This window comes from Rhinolophus sinicus, chromosome 1, assembly GCF_057876585.1.
Source record: "Rhinolophus sinicus isolate RSI-liver-muscle chromosome 1, RSI-T2T, whole genome shotgun sequence".
In the NCBI taxonomy this organism is placed as follows: Eukaryota; Metazoa; Chordata; class Mammalia; order Chiroptera; family Rhinolophidae; genus Rhinolophus; species Rhinolophus sinicus.
The window spans coordinates 177,777,374-177,797,075 of record NC_142501.1 but is presented as its reverse complement, the minus strand read 5'-3'; the positions used below and the strand labels follow the sequence as shown (position 1 = coordinate 177,797,075).

General features: G+C 44.2%; 1 protein-coding gene across 3 annotated transcripts in view; it reads left to right on the top strand.

Moving 5' to 3' along the window:
• TSPAN5 (tetraspanin 5) overlaps window positions 1-12,408 on the top strand; it is a 166,523-nt gene extending 154,115 nt beyond the window's left edge. For 2 of the 3 annotated variants that reach the window (XM_019741139.3, XM_074323279.2), the window contains 4 exons: window positions 1,917-2,042; window positions 3,902-3,949; window positions 4,044-4,160; window positions 5,918-8,108. In XM_019741139.3, coding sequence (XP_019596698.1) covers window positions 1,917-2,042; window positions 3,902-3,949; window positions 4,044-4,160; window positions 5,918-5,983 — 357 coding nt within the window. In that variant the 3' untranslated portion in view covers window positions 5,984-8,108. Of the gene's footprint in view, window positions 1-1,916; window positions 2,043-3,901; window positions 3,950-4,043; window positions 4,161-5,917; window positions 8,109-8,512 lie in introns of those variants that run through there. The other variant, XR_016018923.1, reaches the window with a different exon arrangement.
• The last annotated feature ends 7,294 nt before the right edge of the window (window positions 12,409-19,702 follow it).

The window sequence follows — 19,702 nt, the reverse complement described above, 5'->3', positions numbered from 1 at the left end:
CTCTCATTCCTTGTCCCTTTTTGATCATCCTCCACACTTCACAGCTCACAATAATATACTTACTTATCAATAGAATATTTTCCACAAGTTTTTAAAATATACCTATCCAAGTATTATTATAGCCCATGCAGTTAAAACCTAAAGTTGAGCAAGTTCTAAGCCCTGGTGGCCTCAAACAAGTGAAGCATCTGTGCAGTATAGCCCCCTTCCGCCGGGTTTCTGAACATTTTTATGTGACAGTCCCTGCAGTGCAAACGAAGTAGCAGATGCCCTGCTCCACTCAAAATGCAAAATGGTATAAACAGGGCTCAGAAGATACAGATCTAGTGCCCAAATCTGATTAGCTAAGTGACCTTGGGCTAATAGGACCTTGACCTAGTTCCCCAACGATACAATGGAAATAATAATAGCTACTGGGGATATTATGACACTCTAATAAGATGTACCTGGTTTTATATTAGGTGTTATTGTCCTATAAACTGACAGGTGTTTATTTGCATTCACTGAACAATTGGATAAGCTGAGCAGACCTGGACAGCGGTGTCCGTGACATTAATGTATATGGCAGGACTGGAGGGCAAACAGAAGCCCAACGGACCATTTTCCAGAATGACCTAGGATCCCCTTTGATAAAGGGAGGAGAGGGCTGCATTAGCACTCACCCCGCAGGAGACCACCCTGCTGTGTCAGGCACCCAGGACTGAGCTGAGCTGTGTTGTTCGGTGACAGCAAGGACTGTCCTGGAGTGAGCTGTACCTCAGGTGTGAAATTAAGTCCTGTTTCATCTCCTCAGCAGACTTCACTCTTTTGTTAGGTCATAATGGATGCAAGCTCACATCTTGCCAAGTATTATTGCTACCTAGGTTGCATGGCAAATCTGATGGAGCTTTGTAGGCAAACCTCAAGATGCATTGCCCACATCCTTGGAGGAGCAGACGAGTCGCAGGAACATGCGTGTACACGTTCTCTTGAAACGCTGTCTGCTTTATGTGGAAATACCGTCATTTCATGTGATGCTCTTCTTCTGTCATGGAGTTTAATCTTTTGAAGTAGCTGTTGGCCCTGAAAGCCTGAAAATGGTCAAGGCCTGATGTTTATTTAACTGGAAGAAATAGAGCTTAGTCTAGCCCCAGGGAGTGACAAGGGAACTTAGAGAGCAGCCCTGGAGTCAGGCCCCACTGAAGACCCCCTGAATTTAACAGCTTGTTTTATATGTGTTTTAATTAGATGACTGAATTTTTAAGTTGAAAATGTAAATACATGGTCTTGTTTAAAAGTATTCAGAGTACTAACTGATAACATAATGAAAAGTAAGCCTCTAAACTTTGGGTTGGGGGGGTGGTGGTAATGGATATGTTCACAATTTTGATTGTGGTGGTAGTTTCATGATGTATACATATGTTAAAAATTATAAAATTGTACACTTTAAATATGTGTAGTTCATTGTATGTCAATGATACCTCAATAAAACAGATTTTTAAAAAACCATTAAGGTGTAGAGATCAGAATTGTCAAAAAGTCTCTAGCTATCCCACCCACAACCCCAGTTGCCTCCTTCAAAGCTCACTACTGTTTAGTATCTCGTTTACCCTTCTAGAATGTTCCTACGTGTACTCGAACCAAACAGTTCTAATGCTCACGGAGCCCTGCTGCACAATGCCCTTCCCCCACCGAACACCATGGGGCTCATCAATCTTTTAGTCACATGCCAACCCATCCTTACAAACCTTCAGCCTTCATTATTTTAGACGCTTTTACAGGGGCTGATTAGGGTCAGTGTGGTTTACAAGGAAATTCTGAGACGAGAAGCTTAATGCTGGCAGAAGCTGGGTGTCGGCTGTTGGGGCGGGAATGTGAGTGTAGGCCCCTGGTGGCCTCCAAGTCCAGGTGTCCTAATTCTCTCCTGTTTGCTCTAGTGGCAGTGCTGTGGGGCTTTTGGAGCTGATGATTGGAACCTAAATATTTACTTCAATTGCACAGATTCCAACGCAAGTCGGGAGCGATGCGGTGTGCCATTCTCCTGCTGCACTAAGGACCCCGCAGTAAGTGGAAGCCAGCAACTTGCCGGCCTGCTCTGTGCGTCACGCCGGGATGGTGCGTGGGAGGAGCAGTGGTTGGGGTCCTGAAACCTCCTCTTACCCGCCTCTGCCTAATCATAGCTCCTGGAGGGGGTACAGTGCTCAGTTCTTCCCAGTAGGAGTAATAATTGCTGACGTTAGGTGAGCAGTACGTGCTGGCTCCTATTCTAAGCTTTTTTGTGCCTTGGCTTATTTAAGTTGGAAACATTCGTACTGGCAAATACTACCATTATCTTCCCTTTTCAGGTTAAATCAAGGCCCATGGAGTTTCAATAACTTTCCCAAGGTCACATTGCTAGGAAGTGATGAAGTTGAGCTGCAGACCCAGGCAGCCTGCCTGTATTCCTTTTTTTGGGCTTATATGAGAGCTGTCTGCATTGGTTTGGGGTTGTAACCCTTTTCTTTCAGACTTAGATGTGGGGGACATGTTAGGAATAGAAGAGTTTGAGGCAAGATAGAGGTAGAATACTATGTGGGAAGATCACAGCTGCCCAGACTTTCATTCGTAATGGTGACAGTATTTACAGTTTATAATGAATATATAACTATTCATAAGCCACTCTCTTTTACCATGGACTTGATTGTATTTTGGGTCCAATTATGTGCCTGTTATATAGTATAGAATGACTTAACATGCAATCCGTTATTTTAATTTAAAAGTCAGAATTGAGTGTTAGAACAACAAATACAAGTTGCTCCTGTACTTGTCCCTTCTGGACTTTTTAGCCTCTCTTTGGCCCATCAGTCCCTAAGTGTCCACCCCCAGAGCCACCCTTCCCCGCATTGAGCAGAGCTGAGTGGGGACTGATGAGTTCAGTGGCCATTTCCCCCTGCAAGGTAGGGGATGTGGGGCTCTTTAAAAGGCGCAGTGATATTGGGGTAGAAAAGCAGGAGTTCCTGCAGTCTGCCCATGGTGGTCATGGGTGGGGGCGGGGGTCAGCCTGGGCTGTTATTCTTGGTCTGAAGGAGACTGAGAATCAGTAAGGACTGTGCTCCGCTGCTCTGGGACCTTGCCAGGAAAGCCAGCCTTTCCCACTGGCTCGTTTCTCCCTTTACTCTGATGAGGGCCAAAAGGCAAGAATGCCCAGCACAGAGCCCAGGGTACCCACTCAGGAGGCCTGGTGCTGGCCAGCCGCTACAAACTGTGCTCTGTCTCCAGTTCCTGCCCTGTGTTAGCATTCCATCAGCAGAATTCTGCAGATTTTCGGAAGGCATTGTGTCTTCCCTTTCAACTACAGATCCTCTAGGCACAGCTACCTCATTCCATAAACACTAAGCCCATACCCTGCAGAGGAGAAAAATAAACTTAGAAGAGGGGAACCCATGTTTCTGATCAGGCCTGTTAGATGTCAGAGCATCTGTCCATGCGATACGTGATGCATTCTCAATGTAAAACCATTTAAATAATACAGACATATATAGATTAAAAAGTAGAAGTCCCCCCAAGAAAGCAAAAATGAAGGTAGTCATTGTACCCTTTAACCATGGTTTGTATCTGGCTCCAGTTCCCTAAATCCCATAAGCTTCTTGAGTTTTTCAACTCTGAATCTGGAGCCTGTCGCATAATTGGCTTGCTCTCCTTTCTGTTATTTCCTGAGCCTCAGTTTTCCTAATTTGGAAAAGAGGGCATATTTTAATACCTACTTCTGAGGATTGTAATAATTCCACGGAATAATATATAAGTGTTTAACAAGGTGCCCTGTCTGTCTGTTTGCCCAAATCCACATTTTATTATCGACACTTAAATGAAGATCTTCTGCTAATTCCTAGGTGGGCTTTCTAACAGGAGTGAATTTCACTGTTCTGTTTTCTTTCTCCACCAGGAAGATGTCATCAACACTCAGTGTGGCTATGATGCCAGGCAAAAACCAGTAAGTGGACTATCATTGTCGCTTAGCACAAAGGGTGTTGGAGGAGCTTTTGAACTTGCATGGTGACGCTGTGCTCTCCTCTTCCCCTGTGAAGGAAGTTGATCAGCAGATTGTAATCTACACGAAAGGCTGTGTGCCCCAGTTTGAGAAGTGGTTGCAGGACAATTTAACCATCGTGGCTGGTATTTTCATAGGCATTGCATTGCTACAGGTAAGACAAGGTTCCTTTCTGGATGTCACAGAGAAATGATGCCCTGGAAGAGCCCTTGCCAGGATAGGAGCTAAAAATTAAAACTGTGCTGAAAATATTCTCAAGAAAATGAAAAGACAACCTCCAAAATGGGAGAAAATAATTTCAAATCATTATACCTGATACGGATCAAGTATCTAGAAGAAAGCCAACAATTAAAAAGACAAACCCAGGGGCAGCTGGATGGCTCAGTTGGTTAGAGTGCGAGCTCTGAACAACAGGGTTGCCGGTTCGATTCCCACATGGGCCAGTGAGCTGTGCCCTCCACAACTAGATTGCAAACAACAAACTGCCACTGAGCTCCCTGAGGGGTGGCTGGATGGCTCAGTTGGTTAGAGCGAGAGCTCTCAACAGCAAGGTTGCCGGTTCAATCCCACATGGGAAGGTGGGCTGTGCCCCCTGCAACTAAAGATTGAAAATGGCAACTGGACTTGGAGCTGAGCTGTGCCCTCCACAACTACATTGAAGGACAATGACTTGGAGCTGATGGGCCCTGGAGAAACACACTGTTCCCCAATATTCCCCAATTAAAAAAAAAAAAAAACAGTTTAAAGATGGGCAAAGAATTTGAATAGGCATGTCTCCAACGAAGGTAAAAATAGCTAGAAAGCACATGAAAAGAGGCTCAACGGTAGTAATTGTTAGGGAAATTAGAATCAAAACCACAAGGAGATCCCACTTCACTACACTAGGATGGATGTTCAGTTGACCTTTGAACTACATAGTGTTAAACTGCACAGGTCCACTTATGTGCAGATGGTTTTCAATTGACCACAGTTCAATTGACCTGTGTAGTTCAACTGACCTGAGTTGTTGCAGATTCAACTCTGTTGGTGGGAATCTGAGTATGCAGAGGGTCCACTGCAATTATATGCAGATTTTCTACTTCCTGGGAGGTCAGCACTTCCAACCCCCCGTGTAGCTCAAGGGTCAACTGTAATTAAAAAGGAAGACAATAACAAGAGTTGTTGATGATGTGGAGAATTGGAACCCTCGTACATTGCTGAAGGGAATGAAAATGATGCAGCCTCTTTGGAAAACAATTTGGCAATTCCTCAGAAAGTGAAACAGTTACCATATGACCCAGCAATTCTACTCCTAGGTATGTACCCAAAAGAATTGAAAACATATGTTCACCCAAAAATTTGTACACAGATGTTCATAATAGCACTGTTCGTAATAACCAGAAAGTGGAGACACTACAGATGTCTGTCACCTGGTGACTGGATAATCAAAATATTGTTTATCCATATAGTGGAATATTATTCCAGCCATCAAAAGGATCGCAGTACTGGTACATGCTACAACATGGATGAACCTTGAAAACATTTTCCTATGTGAAAGTAGAATAACACAACAGGCCAGATACTATATGATTCCATTTATATGAAATGTCCAGAATGGGCAAATCCACAGAGATAGAAAAGTAGATTAGTGGTTGCCAGGGCTGGAGGGATGAGGAATGGGAATGACTGATAATGGGTATAGTTTATTTTGGGGGTGATGGAAATGTTCTGGAATCAGATACTAGTGATAGTTGCACATCCTTGTAAATATACTAAAAACCACTGACTGACTTTAAAAGGATGGATTGAACAATATATGAATTATATCTCAATCAAAACAAAAAGATAAGAAAAGTGGAATTCATTGGACAGGGAAAAGCCTAATGAAGTTAAGAGTTTCACTGTTTGCTGCTCTTTTTCTTCCTTTCTCAGATTTTTGGGATATGCCTGGCCCAGAATTTGGTTAGTGATATTGAAGCTGTCAGGGCTAGCTGGTAGAGCCCCACAACAGCTGCTGTAAGACACTGGACAGACCCAGCCTTCCAGACCCTTCAGCGTGCCCAACCAAATCCACGCTGCATGGACCCCAGTTACAGAGGCATCCTGAAATCCCACCTGATGGAGCTGCCAAGAACTTCTTTTGGGGGGTAAAACTGGGAAATGCTGCTTACTGACAGAATTTTAAAAAAATAACCAGTATGAAAGTCATTGCGCCGTGAATCTCTACTGTAGCCATGAATTTATGGATGGTTGGACACTTACCAAAAAACAAAAGGGAGGGTGGGGGACCCAGATGTACCTGAATTTGTGGCAAACATAGTCTTGCTCTCCACTTCGGTCACTGGAGGGCTAGGAGAGGCAGCTCTGCTCTTCGTCACACCTTGAAGGGACTGCCTCCTGCTCCATGGACTAAGGAAGTGCATCCTTTCCAAAACTCAGCCCCTGATCCATGAAGGCTGGGGGTTGGTGTTCGTTCATCATGTATTTCAAGGAACTGTGACAGCTCTCATCCCAAGAAGAACACAGCTTGTCTTTGGGTTCAGATTTTGTGATCGCATTCAACAAGTAACTTGGGTGGGCACGTTTGGTCTCCTGGAGTGTCGTCTTATAAGAGAAGTTGTATATTCCGTGTGCACTGAGTAAGGATGTGGGACTACTTCATGATGCTGGATTTTAGCACAGATCTTTTTTTTCAGTAGGCCTGAGCTTTATTTATCGATGAAATCCAAGGAGAAAATGAAGTTAATGATGAGGTGTTAGTTAAATACCCGTCACCCAGCCCACCAAATTAGGCGTTGGATTCTGTGGAAACTCTGGAATACTCTGGAGTTTTGGCTTTTTTTTTGGTCTCCTCCAAGGTGAAAACTATGATACAGTTTGTTAAATTTTAAAGTGTTTTCTCACAAGCTCGAATGTTAATTTTTTGGTGTAATCTCCCTGCATGACCTATGAGTCTGAATCTACCAGCTTCTCTTTCTGCCCGCCATCTTTCCTACAACATTTATAAATGTGATTTGGTCAGCATTTATTTGATAGGTCCATGGCCTTGAGAGGTGTGGCGAGTCCTCCTCGGCGGAAGGGACCCACTGCACCATCGCAGATTTTTCCATGGACTCAATGATCCCTTAACCACATAGGTTGTTATGGCCTCTTCTACAGCCTCCCTTTCTTGCTCTTTGAATAGAATTAAACCCGACTCCAAAACAGTGTTGACACAATCAAAAAGCTTCTATTGTGTTTTTTTTTTCCTTCTTCTTCTGGTTTTAGTTTTCTTTTTTTTTTTTTTTTTTAAGTGCATGGGCAGAGCTCCTTCTGTTCTCTTAGTGCAGACTAACCATCAGGATGGTGACAAAGCACAAATACTCTGGAGGAGAGAACCTTGACGGGGCAAGTGTTCTGTGATACAAGTGGGGAACTATCTCCAGGTGCTGCCACCCACCCCTGCCCTGATTCCAGGGGGGAGGGACAAGTTTGGGCCCCAGATTTTAATCCAACTGGAGCCTACCAGGGTATCATTCCCCTGGGGGAGCAAATAGTAGTCTGTGGAATGCTGGGAAAACCACAGGCATATTTCACGGTGATGACACATTTGCCAACACATAACTGGGCAGCCAGCTAGCATACTTTGTGGAAATTTAACTAGGTTTTCCATTTCACCCTTATGTTGCATCACTGTGGCTGATGAATGTGTCAGTGTGCTCAGAGAAAGGACAAAAAGTCTTTGAAAATCTGGCCTCTAGTGTTTGGGTGTGTATGATCCTGCATGTGTGTGTTTGGTCTCAGTGTACTTAAAGGTGTTCATTCCATATTCCAGCTGTAAGATTAGTTTATTTCATCTCTGCCCCCACCACAGATGTCCTTCTGTAATGTCATGTCAACATGGAGAAGACTTGAGCTCTCCAATTGGCACCCTTGTGCTTTACGTTGAATACCTCATTTTCCAGTGAACTCCATCTGACCAGTTGATTCAGGACTAGGCAAGGTTCCCACCCTGTGGCCCATCCAGCGAAAGGCCAAATGGCAAGTTCAAGTGAGTTTTAAATTTTAATGAATCACCCTTTATTTTTTACACTTGAGAGTGGTTGTAATAAAGGCTGTCATTAATAAACTTGGTTCTACCTTACATGGAGTTATGTCTTTCTTCGTTTCTTCTCTCTTGAAATTGCAAAAACCTCTAATCCAGTGGTTCTCAAACTTTCACGTGATAAGAATCACTGGGTGGCGTGTTGAAACATAGAGAGTGTTTCCCTGAAAATAAGACCTAGCCGGACAATCAGCTCTAATACATTTTTTGGAGCAAAAATTAATATAAGACCAGTATTATATTATTATATTATATTATATTATTATATTATATTATTATATTATAAAGACCGGGTCTCATATTAATTTTTGCTCCAAAAGATACATGAGAGCTGATTGTCCAGCTAGGTCTTATTTTCGGGGAAACACGTGATTACTATTTGCTCCATCCCCAGAAATTCTAATTCAGTATTAGAAGTTTAGAAACCTGTGCATTTCTGACAGGTTTCCAGGTGATGCTTTCGCTGCGTGTCCTGGAAGTACACTCTGAGAAGCACCACTCTGGCCCAATTCTCTAAGAGGGAGAAAGGGAGAGGAACATTCTGTGATTGAGGAGGAAACGTCCCTTTGTGCTACTGGATGCAGATTAATGAGAGACAAGGGCAAAGCTGGGTATGTAAAAAATCTGTTTCTGGGGTCATTGTCTGCAGGGGACCACGTAGAATACAGATCATGAGTCCTTGTCTTAGCAATTCTGGAGTAGGGGTGCCAGAGCCTGTATTTTTAAGCTGTTCCTATTGAAAATTCAATGCACAGTGAGATTTAGGACTCATGGGCCGAGGTAAATCTTGATAATATTCACAACCTTTTTCTAAGAAAATAATTTCTAGTAGTCTTTTAGAGCAGGCATCTTAAAAACCCATTAGAGAAATGCCAACTTAAATGTCCTTTCATTTTGAATTATCACCACAGAAGACTTCTGTCTTTAAAACTATTAAAGATTTTCTCCAAAGATTAAGTGAAAACAAAATTTTAAGGTTCACATAGTATAATGAGACCCTGACACTCTGCCAAGACTCGTTTGAGAAACATTTTGCTTCATTCCCCTGGATATTTGAGACCAAAGTGTTATTTTGACATAAGGAAATTTATCAGGGGTAATGGGAGATCACTAAGCCCTATTTCTTGAGTTTTCTTTGCTATGCTGTAGAGATTATCTTATGCACGTGAGGTAATTTGTCCTCCTTGCTCATGGCAAACTCTAGGCCAACAAAAGAGAAATATTACAGCTCAAAAGTAAAAGGATGCTTTGTCTCCAAAACTCAGAACTTACAGGAAGTTTCTTCTGTGTTTAGAAGGTAGACTTGTAGAATGAGTATTGAATTTCTCTGTATCGCTATTGTTTGGCTGGTTACCATAAACATAATTGCCTTCATGATTTAAAAATATCTAATACCGTTTTTAAAAATGAACACAGGAATTGAAAAGTAGAATTTCGTATCATGAAGCACTTGAAAAAGGAGTGCCGTTACTTTGTTTTCTTCTTTCTTCTACCAGGGGATAAACCTCTACTTGTCTTTCAGTTTTCTTCCTGCCGCAGGTCCCAGTCTTTCTTCTCTCAAGGGGATTCTGAAAAGAGTCTCTTGGCTTTTTTTCTTATTATGCAAAATGTTTTCTCATTGATGCCCTGTTTGTGTGAGCAGGAATGGAATAATTCTGCAGTTTTGTGGAGCTCCTCTCAGCGTCTGTTTCCGGCTGGCTTGGACTACAGCCCTGGGAAGCCGGTGGGTTGAACAATGTGGAGCTCGAGCCCAGTGACCTGGCTGGCCCTCCCCAGCTCTCTTTGTCATTTATTCCACGAAAACTGCTTCTCTAGGGAAATCCTGTTTAGACCTCCGAGGAGGAACTGGGAACCTCTCCATAAACACTAGCCAACCGAGTTTCATGGCCAGCCGTTTCCATGCCGTGGGGCTGTTTCTGGGTTCTGCCCTTTCATGAGTAAGAAGCCTAGTCTGAGAATGAGGAGGAAAACACAGTGTTTGCCTGGCAACATACTATCTTTGGCTTTATCATGATGATATGATAAAAGTCTAAAGAAAATCTATACATGACAACAGACAAGGCAGATATACCTGGGTGGGGGTGGAGAGCAGAAAAGAGAAGCTCAACTCTGAAGAAGGCTAAGCCATCTTTAGACTTACTTGAGCTTTTGTCTCTTTGTGGAAGAGTTCGTGACGAAGATAGAGTTTATAAAATTACAGCTTTTAGGACTTCTTTAATAATTCGAGGATTAAATACAGCTTCGTTTGGAGTGTTCTTGCTGAGTAGCTCTCTTGTAAGCTTGGCACCAATGAGAGGATGGACTGCATTAGTCCGCTTTTGGCTTTCATTAACCTACACCAAACTCCTTAGGACCTGCGCCGGCTCGTGCAATTTATTCCTTTGGTAACTCGCAACTGAAGAAAACCTGCAGGAAGAGCGGGTTGGTTCGTGGGCTTTACACTTTATTAAGATACTCAGAAAACAGGAGTGTGCAAACAGGATACCCTTCATTGAATGGGAGTTGCATTACATGTGGGAGAAAAACCTTTTAAATCTGGAGCTTTTGCAGAGCAACTCGTTTGAACGGGAACGTTTTAATGGCCTGCCCTCTAGTGGTGATCATGTGAGACAGCTCCTGAATAAAGCTGGAGTACTTAGCAGGGCTGAAATCACTATCTGTTGAGAGGTACTTGTGCTTTGCAGAAACTTGAAGGAATACAGCTGTATGTTGTGTCCTTAATATGGGTGGATGTTTCATTCCTTTTACACACTCATGAAAATGACATTGCTTGCTTTGGAGAGTTAGGGAGCAAGGGTGTTTAGCTCCCTTCACCACCTATGCCCTGATCTTGCTACTGAGACTTTACAGGGCCCTGCCCTCCTGCCAAGACTCAGACATAGTTTACAGAAGAGGTGATAATGGTCTAAAATTGTAATCTGCCAGGCAGGTAAGTTTCCTGAAACAGAGAATAGAACATTCTGTGTATTTCCTCTAAAAACACCCACGTGGATACCCGGAGTTTGCTTTGAACTGAGGATTTGCAAACTTGATTATAAAGGTAATGAAGCCTGGTCCAGGGGGTTGGGGTAGTCTGGATCACTGACTGTAACTTGTATTGCAGAAGTTTGTTATGGGTTGAATTGTTTCTTCTAAAATTCATATATTGAAGTCCTAACCCCAATACCTCAGAATGTGACATTATTTGGAAATAGGGTCATTGCAAATGTAATTAGTAAAGATGGGGTCATACTGGAGTAGGGACCCACCCTATTCCAGTATGACCAATGCTATTAAAAAAGAGAAAATTTGGATGCAGATGTGCACAACCTCCCTGTGTAGAGAGGATGTCATGTGAACATGAAAGCACAGATCAGGTGATACGTCTATAAGCCATATGTAGGGGCAGGGCCAGGAGAGCAGTTTCCAGGCTCTCAACCTCACGTGGAAAGGTGCTGGCTTAGTTATTAGATGGCTATCAGCTGTAACCAGTTGGCCAATAGCCACTATTGTTTTGTATATAACTGCTGTAGCTACTCTGATTAATTTTTGCTCCAAAAGATGCATTAGAGCTGATTGTCCGGCTAGGTCTTATTTTGGGGGAAACACAGTACATTAGCAGGCATGGTTAACAAGCGTGGATTGTGGATTGAGGATGGTGCAGATCGTGTGGATCCCACTTCCTGTGTCTCGACCAGCCGCCATCGAGAATATAGTGGTATGAACCCCCTATCCAAGGCTCCGTTGTTCCTTTTCGGCCTCACCATATCCTATGTTCACCTGCCGGGAGCGGGAGCAGAAAACCCTGCATTACACCATAGAACGCCAAAGACTGCCAGCAAGCCACCAGAAGCTAGGAGAGGCATGAACCCATTCTCCCTCAGAGCCTCCAGAAGGAACCAACTCTGCCAACACCTTGGTTTTGGACTTCATCCTCCAGAATCGTGAGACAGTAAGTTTCTGTGTTGTAAGCCTCCCACTTTGTGGTACTTTGTTATGGCAGCCCTAGGAAACTGATGCAGAGTTTTATGATCCATTGCTGGCTTTCCGGCTGGAAATTGTAGCCCTGCTCTGAGGTCCATATGCTACTTTTCACTGGAAGAATGATTAATGTGTATGTGCCCCGTATTATTTGAAACGATGCACCTGAACATGGCATGGGGGCACGCTCTCTGTATCTGCTTTAAGCTCTTGAAGACAGTCTTGACATGTTTTATGGGACATTTTAAAAATAAGGAATGCTTTGTTACATTATGATTAAAAGGGTGGTGCTGCAGTCTGTATTTACTGGAAGTCAGCAATCTTAAATGCAACTTGTTAGAGTGATTAAACTCATAAATAAATGAGCTATATTTCCGTGGTGTGTGCTTTCTTTCATCGTGTTACTTCTTGACCGAATGAGCCCACTTGTTCACTGACTCCCTGCTGTACACTGGCTACCGGGGTGAATGCATCATCTGTCCCTTGAGATAACAGGTCACATTTACTGAAAGTTTACTGTGTTCCAGGCACTGGGCTGTAAACACTCTGCAAATGTTTTGGGGAAATGTAAACTGAAGGAGAGAAAAACCCACACATGTGGGAAATTTAGACTTCATTAAGAGCTAAACTGAGATCTTCCAAGATGGAGCTGGCTAAGATGGAAGAACACAGAGTAATGGAAGAAGGCCTCGAGAAGGAAGAGTGTCTTGACCTGGGCCTCCAAGAGAGAGCAGAGGGCAGGAGTACGAAGGTGAGTGCTGCTGCCTAGATGGGGACCCCCCAGAATGTCCAGAATGCAGGAGTGGGGAGAAGTGCTGATAAGCAGTGAAAAGGTCAAGGTCAGAAAGCCCTGGAATTGTAGCTGAGTCCCTGGCGTATGCTAGGCACTCAAAAACTTGCTGAATGACGAGGGTTGGTAATTGAGCTGATCAGTAGCCACCTCATGCTGGACTGAAGAGGTGATTGACAAAAAGTAGAATTGTTGGTAAAGCTGGACAGTGTCTGCACGTACAGAAACCCTTCCATTTGCTGGGAATATTTAAAAAAATCATTCCAAGATGTTTGCCAGAATTGTCTATCAAAGCATTTTGTGGAATGCAAATAAAGTAACAGTCGCAACACTCCATGCCTTCCTAAGAAGTCACTGTAACTTTACAAACCTGCAAATCGAATAGCCTTAAAGCTCTGCGGAACAGCCAGAATTACCTTATTTCCTCTTTGTTCTGGAACCCAACTGTTTCCTCCATCCAGTTTCACGGCTCTTGTGAAATTTCTATGACCTGGGAGCGGGCAGGGACATCTCCAATATGCTGCAGCACGGGACATTGCATCGAAGCAGGTGGAGGTTGGACGTGACAATCTTGCTCTTTCTCAGGTTGAAACCAGACCCTTTCTTGAGAGCAGACGTTCTCAGCGATAGGTGCATGTTAGACTCACCCAGGAGCATCAAAATGAATCAAAACAAAAAACCTACATGCAGCCCTTCCTCCATCCCACCCCTTTGTTAAAGCTCCTAGGTAGTTCTAATGTGCCACCAGCGGCTCCCAAACTTTAATGTAGATGAATCGCCTGGGTCACTTTAATTTACCTGGCTCTGGCTTAACAGGTCTTGAGTGGGACTGGAGAGTCCACAGCTCTAGCAAGCTTCCAGGTGACACTGATGTCATCTGCAGACCACACTTTGAGAGGCAAGGACAGCCTAGAGGGAGCTGCACTCACCTTCCCATCACTGCCTTAGAATGTCAGAGCAGGAATAAGAAAGTGGCTCTCAAGGGTGTGTCACGCCTTTTTAGACATCATCTCAGGACTCTGGCTTCAAGTCCTAATTTAATTTTCTACTGATGCTTTCATGAGACTGCTTCCTTGAACAACTGCTAATGCTGACTCTCAAGACATAGTTTTTTTGAGCCTCACGTATATCAAAAATTGTACTCTCTAGGGTGAGAGAGGGAAGCGAGAAAGGTATTAAAAAAAAAACCACAAGAAAAAAACAACAAAAAACCAAGACAGGGTTTTCTCATTCCACCACAGTGCAGAGGAAAGCCTTTATGAAATGTTGATTCCTTATCAACTGTCATGGAGAGACCTGGAGGCAAACTGGACATTGGAACCATATGCCTTAATGACTCAGTCTCTATGGAGACTCTAGAAGGCTGGTCACTTGCTAAGTCAGAAGGATACTGTTGTTAAAAAATGAAATTCAACTGAGTAGATTTTGAAGATCTTATTGGCTTTATTCCGTGATTCATGAATCAGGCAGCATCCCATCTGGCAGAAAGGAGCTCTGAGGAGATGTACAAAATGAAAGGCATAGGCAGAAGGGAGTGGGAACAGGAAGTTATACTAGGCAAAAAGTGGAGTGGTTGTGGCAAGGTCCCTTTCCTTTAGGGGATGGCAGGGGTCCCTCAGGCAGATGAGCTCACTAGTGCTGGTCAGGAGATTCCTGATTCCATTTCTTGGCGAGGCTAAAACTAAGGAAGTCTTGGTTTGGTGACATGGGGCTTAGCATAAATGACTCCATTTGGGCCTGCTGCATTGTTTCTAACACTATGCAATCTATACACAGTATAAACGCTCCTCAGGTTACTTTTAGAAAAAAGGAAACCCATTTGTGGTAAAGTAAATAAGTCACAGATTGTGTTTGTGCCCATGAGACCTGAGTGCTGCCCGGAGCTCGGCCACTGCTTGCCATGTGGCCTTAGGCACGTTCCTTTCACCCATCTTCAGGGGCCTCCCTCCTAGGAAAGAGATGGTAATGCCTAAACCATGGGCTGAAAAAGGTGAAAGTGCTCTTCTTCTCCGAATCCTATTCATGCCTCAGACATCACCTAAACTAGTTTTCTAGGCAAGTCCTATGAGAACTCGGTTTGCCCCCTCTCTATCCCACCAAGATGTGCTCCTCAAACACTCTCTTTTGAAGAACTCGCCGTACTTGAACTAACTTGAGTGGTATCTTTTTTTCCACGGAATTAGACTGTAATGTTAACCTCTGTGTCTCTAGCACCCAGATGTTCATGAGGCTGCTGCTTTGAGCAAGCGCGTCACAAGAGGATGACAGGAACTTTTTTCTGGGTAGAAAGTATATGATCACCTAAAGGATGGACTTGTATTCTGTAAAACGGATCTCTCTCTCCTTCCCTCTAAGATGTTTTTCTCAAAGATGAACTGACCCTGGCAGCTGGCAGCCAGCCCTGGATGAGCTCAGCCCGTGTCCTGCACAGCAGGTGCCCTAACACTCCCAGAGATTCTCCACCTTCCTGTTTAAGCATTAAACTGGGAAGGCAAATCTGGGTGAGGATTAAGCCTTGGAAGGTAGTATTTTGCTAATGAATTTTGAGTTTTTCCCAGGCTTGACGGATTTCTTAACCAACCATTTTTTGAAATAGCTATGTTGCCAGGAGGTGGGATCAAGTCAAGCTGAGAAAAACTCTTGTGGGATTGTCCTATTGAAGTGAGAGCCTCATGAGCCTCATGAGTTTAGGTGCAATCTCACGAGTTTAGCAAGAGTCTATGTGCTGGACTAGATGGCTCCCCTTCAGGTGTCCTGCAGGGGACAGGGAGACCAACCTTCCCAAACTAAGAGGAAACCATAAGCCATCACACAGAACGGCTGTAAGCACACGTGGACACATGGAAGGCTAAAGAGGAAGGCTACGTGCTGTCCAGGGGCACAGCCATGCCCTTTGCCTTCTCTGGGAGTTCCTGTGTCTGCTCTTTTCGTCAGGGTGATGGGGCACAAGATGCTGTGAGAGGATGGTCATGTCTGTGGTTGTGCCCAGTAAGACTGGGCAAGCCTGAGGATATGCAGGTGGTTTCCGCAAAGGATGTGTCAAGCAGAATAACTAGTCCAGGAGTTGTGGGGGGCACACAGGTCTCTGACCATTCTGGGAAATGTCTACCATAGACCACAACTGGCGTCGAGCAGGTCAGGAGGTCTGCTCACTCTAAGAGCAGTGGTTTACTTGGCAAGTGATAACTGGCCCCTGGGTCAGAACCCAGTGGCCTCAAAAAGGATGGAGATTGAATAATAATCCTGAGTTATTGATGCAGTAAATGGCCATCTGCTTGTCCAAATAGGATGATGACCTTTTAGTTGGCTAGGTGAGTCTCTTTCTGAGGACTTTAAGGAAAGTTTGATGGCCCTTGGTTCTGACAGGCCAACACTTTTCCCCTCTGGCTGCAGATCAGAATCCCTTTGGAGCTTTAAAAAAATTCAAATGTCCAGGCTCCAAGTCCAGAGAGTAGATGCCCTACGTTGGGTAAAACACACTTTTTACCTTTTTTTTTTTTTTTTTTTTTTAAAGGACTCTGTTATTGGTGTCTCCTGGGGACCCTGATGTGACATAAAGCTGTGTGAGTGAAGGGAGCATTGCAGGCTGAGGGGCTGTTTGTCTATGGAGCATCTCCTGTTGTCAAGGCTCAGCTGGAAGGAGGACCTGACCAGATGTTGCTTCCTCAAGGTCCCAGGCACCTCCACCCAACACATCAAGGCCAGTGCATTGTTCTTCCCCAGGAACCTGCTTCTCCTTTCTCCCTTCTCTCAGTTGACATCACCACTGTCTTGTGCCCTGTCACCAACTCAGACCCTGCAGAGTCCTCTTTGCTTCCAGTCTCCATCCTTTCCTGTCCATTGAGTCCTTGTGGAAGTGTGAAGAACTGTGAAGGCTCTGAGGCTTTACCCTTCTTGCAAGCTGCCAAGTTAGCCTGCCTCAGTATCACCGATGTTAAGCGAAGGCGTGAGACTCCTAGGTCAGAGACAAAGGATTGTATTGCTCATGGCCCTGCAGGGGCATGAGTTTCACATTTATAATCGTTCCTCATGCTCCCTAGTTCCTTGGGGGAACAGTGACTCAGATGGTTACTGCACATGCAGTGGGTTTGTACCCGAACATTGAGCTTAGGAAACCCCAATCTCATAAAGGGGTCTGCAAGCAATTCTGGTCAACCTTTGACCCTGAGGGGGAGATTCTCTTATTATCCTTTGCCCTCTGCCCCCAAAGGAAGACATGATCTCCATTTTATAAGGCTGTTTGTTATAGAAATGTCCTTGAAGAGGTAGTTTAAGATAAAAGCGGTTTCTTCACAGAAGTCTAGAAACACAAGACAGTCATGGAGAATTGTCTTCTAGCATTTGGAACTCATCACAATGACCTGTTAATGTCCTTGCTATTAGTCTCTCTCTCTCTCTCTCTCTCTGTCTCTGTCTCTGTCTCTGTCTCTGTCTCTCTCCTATTGCAATAGTTCTGGTTCTAGAACACAACAAAGCAATTCCAATCCTCTGTTTAAAGACTTTGCATAGTGCATAATACAAAGCTGAAATGTCCAAGATCCCCTCCTCATCTGGTCTGCTCTGTGTTTCCTGCCTCACCTCTTGTCCCCACCCTTCTTTCTTATGTGCCTTCTGCAGAGGCTGCCCGAGAGCCCAGTCATCTCTCTACAGAACCCCAATAATTTTGTTTATACCTGTTAACACCCTTGTTTGCTTAATGTAACAGGCAGATTAATATGTTTCTCCTCTTCTCCAACGGACCACGTTTACCTTCTCGTTCTATCCATAGCCCCAGCATGGAGTCTGATATATACAGTAGTGCTCAATAAATCTTTGTGTAGTGAGGAAGTCTGCTTGGTCAGTGTGTGAAGCTGTTTGGGGTTTTTCTGAAGTTTGAAGGTTAAAGCTGGTAGCCCCAGTTGTTTTAGTCCTTTGAGCTTTGTTTTCATGAATTCTATGGCTGGGGCCTGTAAGTAGCACAAGTTGTCCTAGGAGGGTTTTTGTTTGTTTGTGTATTAGTTTCAGGTGTACGAAACAATGTAATAGACATTTACACCCCTCACAAAGTGATAAACCCCTCCCCCAATCTACTACCCCTCTAACATTGCACACAGCTGTTACATTTCCACTGTCTCTATTCCTTGTGCTGTACTCCGCTTCTTGTAACTATATATATATATATATATTAAATTGTAGTTTTGATGCTTTAATGACTGCCTTGTGAATCAAGATTTCATTCTGCTACAAATAACAGGAAACGTTGCTCTAGGGGTTTAACAGGCAGATGTGTCTCGTGCATTAAGTCTGAGGGTCCTCGATACAAGGCTGGTCCTCAAGTTCATTGATGCTGCTGAGGATCTGGGCTCTTTTCACCTTTCTGATGCACCGTCCTTAAGGTATAGGCCTTCATCCTCGTGTTTGGACCCCATGGTTGGAAAAAGGCTGCTGTACTTCTGGGGCCCACACCAACATTTGAGGGAGGGAAAAGGAAGAAAAGGAAAAGGTGAGGGCAAAGGCCTTCCTGCAGGTCTTTGTCTTTTTATTCACTAAGGGATGCCCTTTGCAGGGGACCTGGAGTATTTGAAGCTTGGCACAATGTACCCCTTAAAAAATTGGGATTCTGTTAATGAGGAAGAAGAGGGAGCCAGATATTGGGTAACTAAGTCAAAGACAAAGTCTTTTTAAATTTTTTTTTAAAATTATTCTTTATTTATTGGTCCTACCAGCAGGACCCTTTGCCCAAGCCAACTGTTCCTATGTGCGCTGGCTTTGTAGACATTTGCACCATATGTCTATGTCCTGAGTAGTGACTGATTTCTCCTTCTTTTCATGCTGTGTCATTTTCTCAGGAAATTTTTATTTGTTTGCATCTCATTGATACTAAATTCCTCTTCAAACATGGCGAAGATGTGGGGCGCTCTGGCATTTTTTTTTTTTGGTCCAGGGTTTGTCACCTCTAGAGAAAACAAGGTTTGACAATGGAAGTTCCTATGCTGGTGCCACAGTGTAGCTCCCAGTCTGTGTGCTTCTTGGAGATCTGAGGTGTGGAGAATCACCTGGCCTGGGAGTTACTCACTCTGGGTATCAGGGTCATGTAGTCTTCTTTGGTACATGATGTCAATGCAACACTTAGGAGCAGGGTGTTTCTCTTCCCAAGGGTCTTGGCTGAGATTGGATGGGAACTTCTCATTGTATGAGCCTTTTAAAATGAGGAGACTCAATTCTGAGGGGTTGGGTATCCGGGGAAGTTGACAGGTGTTAGAATTCTCCAAAGGGAGACCTTCTCAAAGAGCAGAATGTAACAGTATGGTTTAGCGGCGTTCCCTAGTGCATAAGACCTCCTGACTCATGGGATAATGGGGATGGTTGGATACTTTGGCCTCAGGAGAAGGGCTGCATTCCTGACTCAGCTAAGAAGGGACTTTCTAAATTCCTGCAGTTACCACAGGGTGCTGCCAGCCCTGTGAGGGGACAGGAAGGCAGCACCAGCTCCCTCCTACTATAGCAGGATGGAGTGGGTGCAGGCTTGGCTTGGGCAGGGCTTGCCGCTGTCTTTGTTCCCATTTTCCTGACATTTGTCGGTCCGACTGCAGCTGTCAGTGGCTCTCAGAATGTCAAGTCTTTCCTCTGAAGGGATAAAAACCATGCAAGTTTGCAGTCATAAAAATGCTCTTGGGTCATATATTTGGACCTCCGTTAGCCATGGCTTTTCCCATAGTGCTGCCTGCCTTTCTGCCCCTAAAAATTCATCCCCCTTTTTCCTGCTCTGGAAGCAGACAGCCTGCACAGAGCTCTCCACAGCTCAGAGCCCATAGGCTTCCTGGGGCTATGGAATCAAACTGGGACTCTAACAGGCTGGAGACGCATGCCCTGTGCAAAGGTCTCCTGAAATACAGAGCCCCTG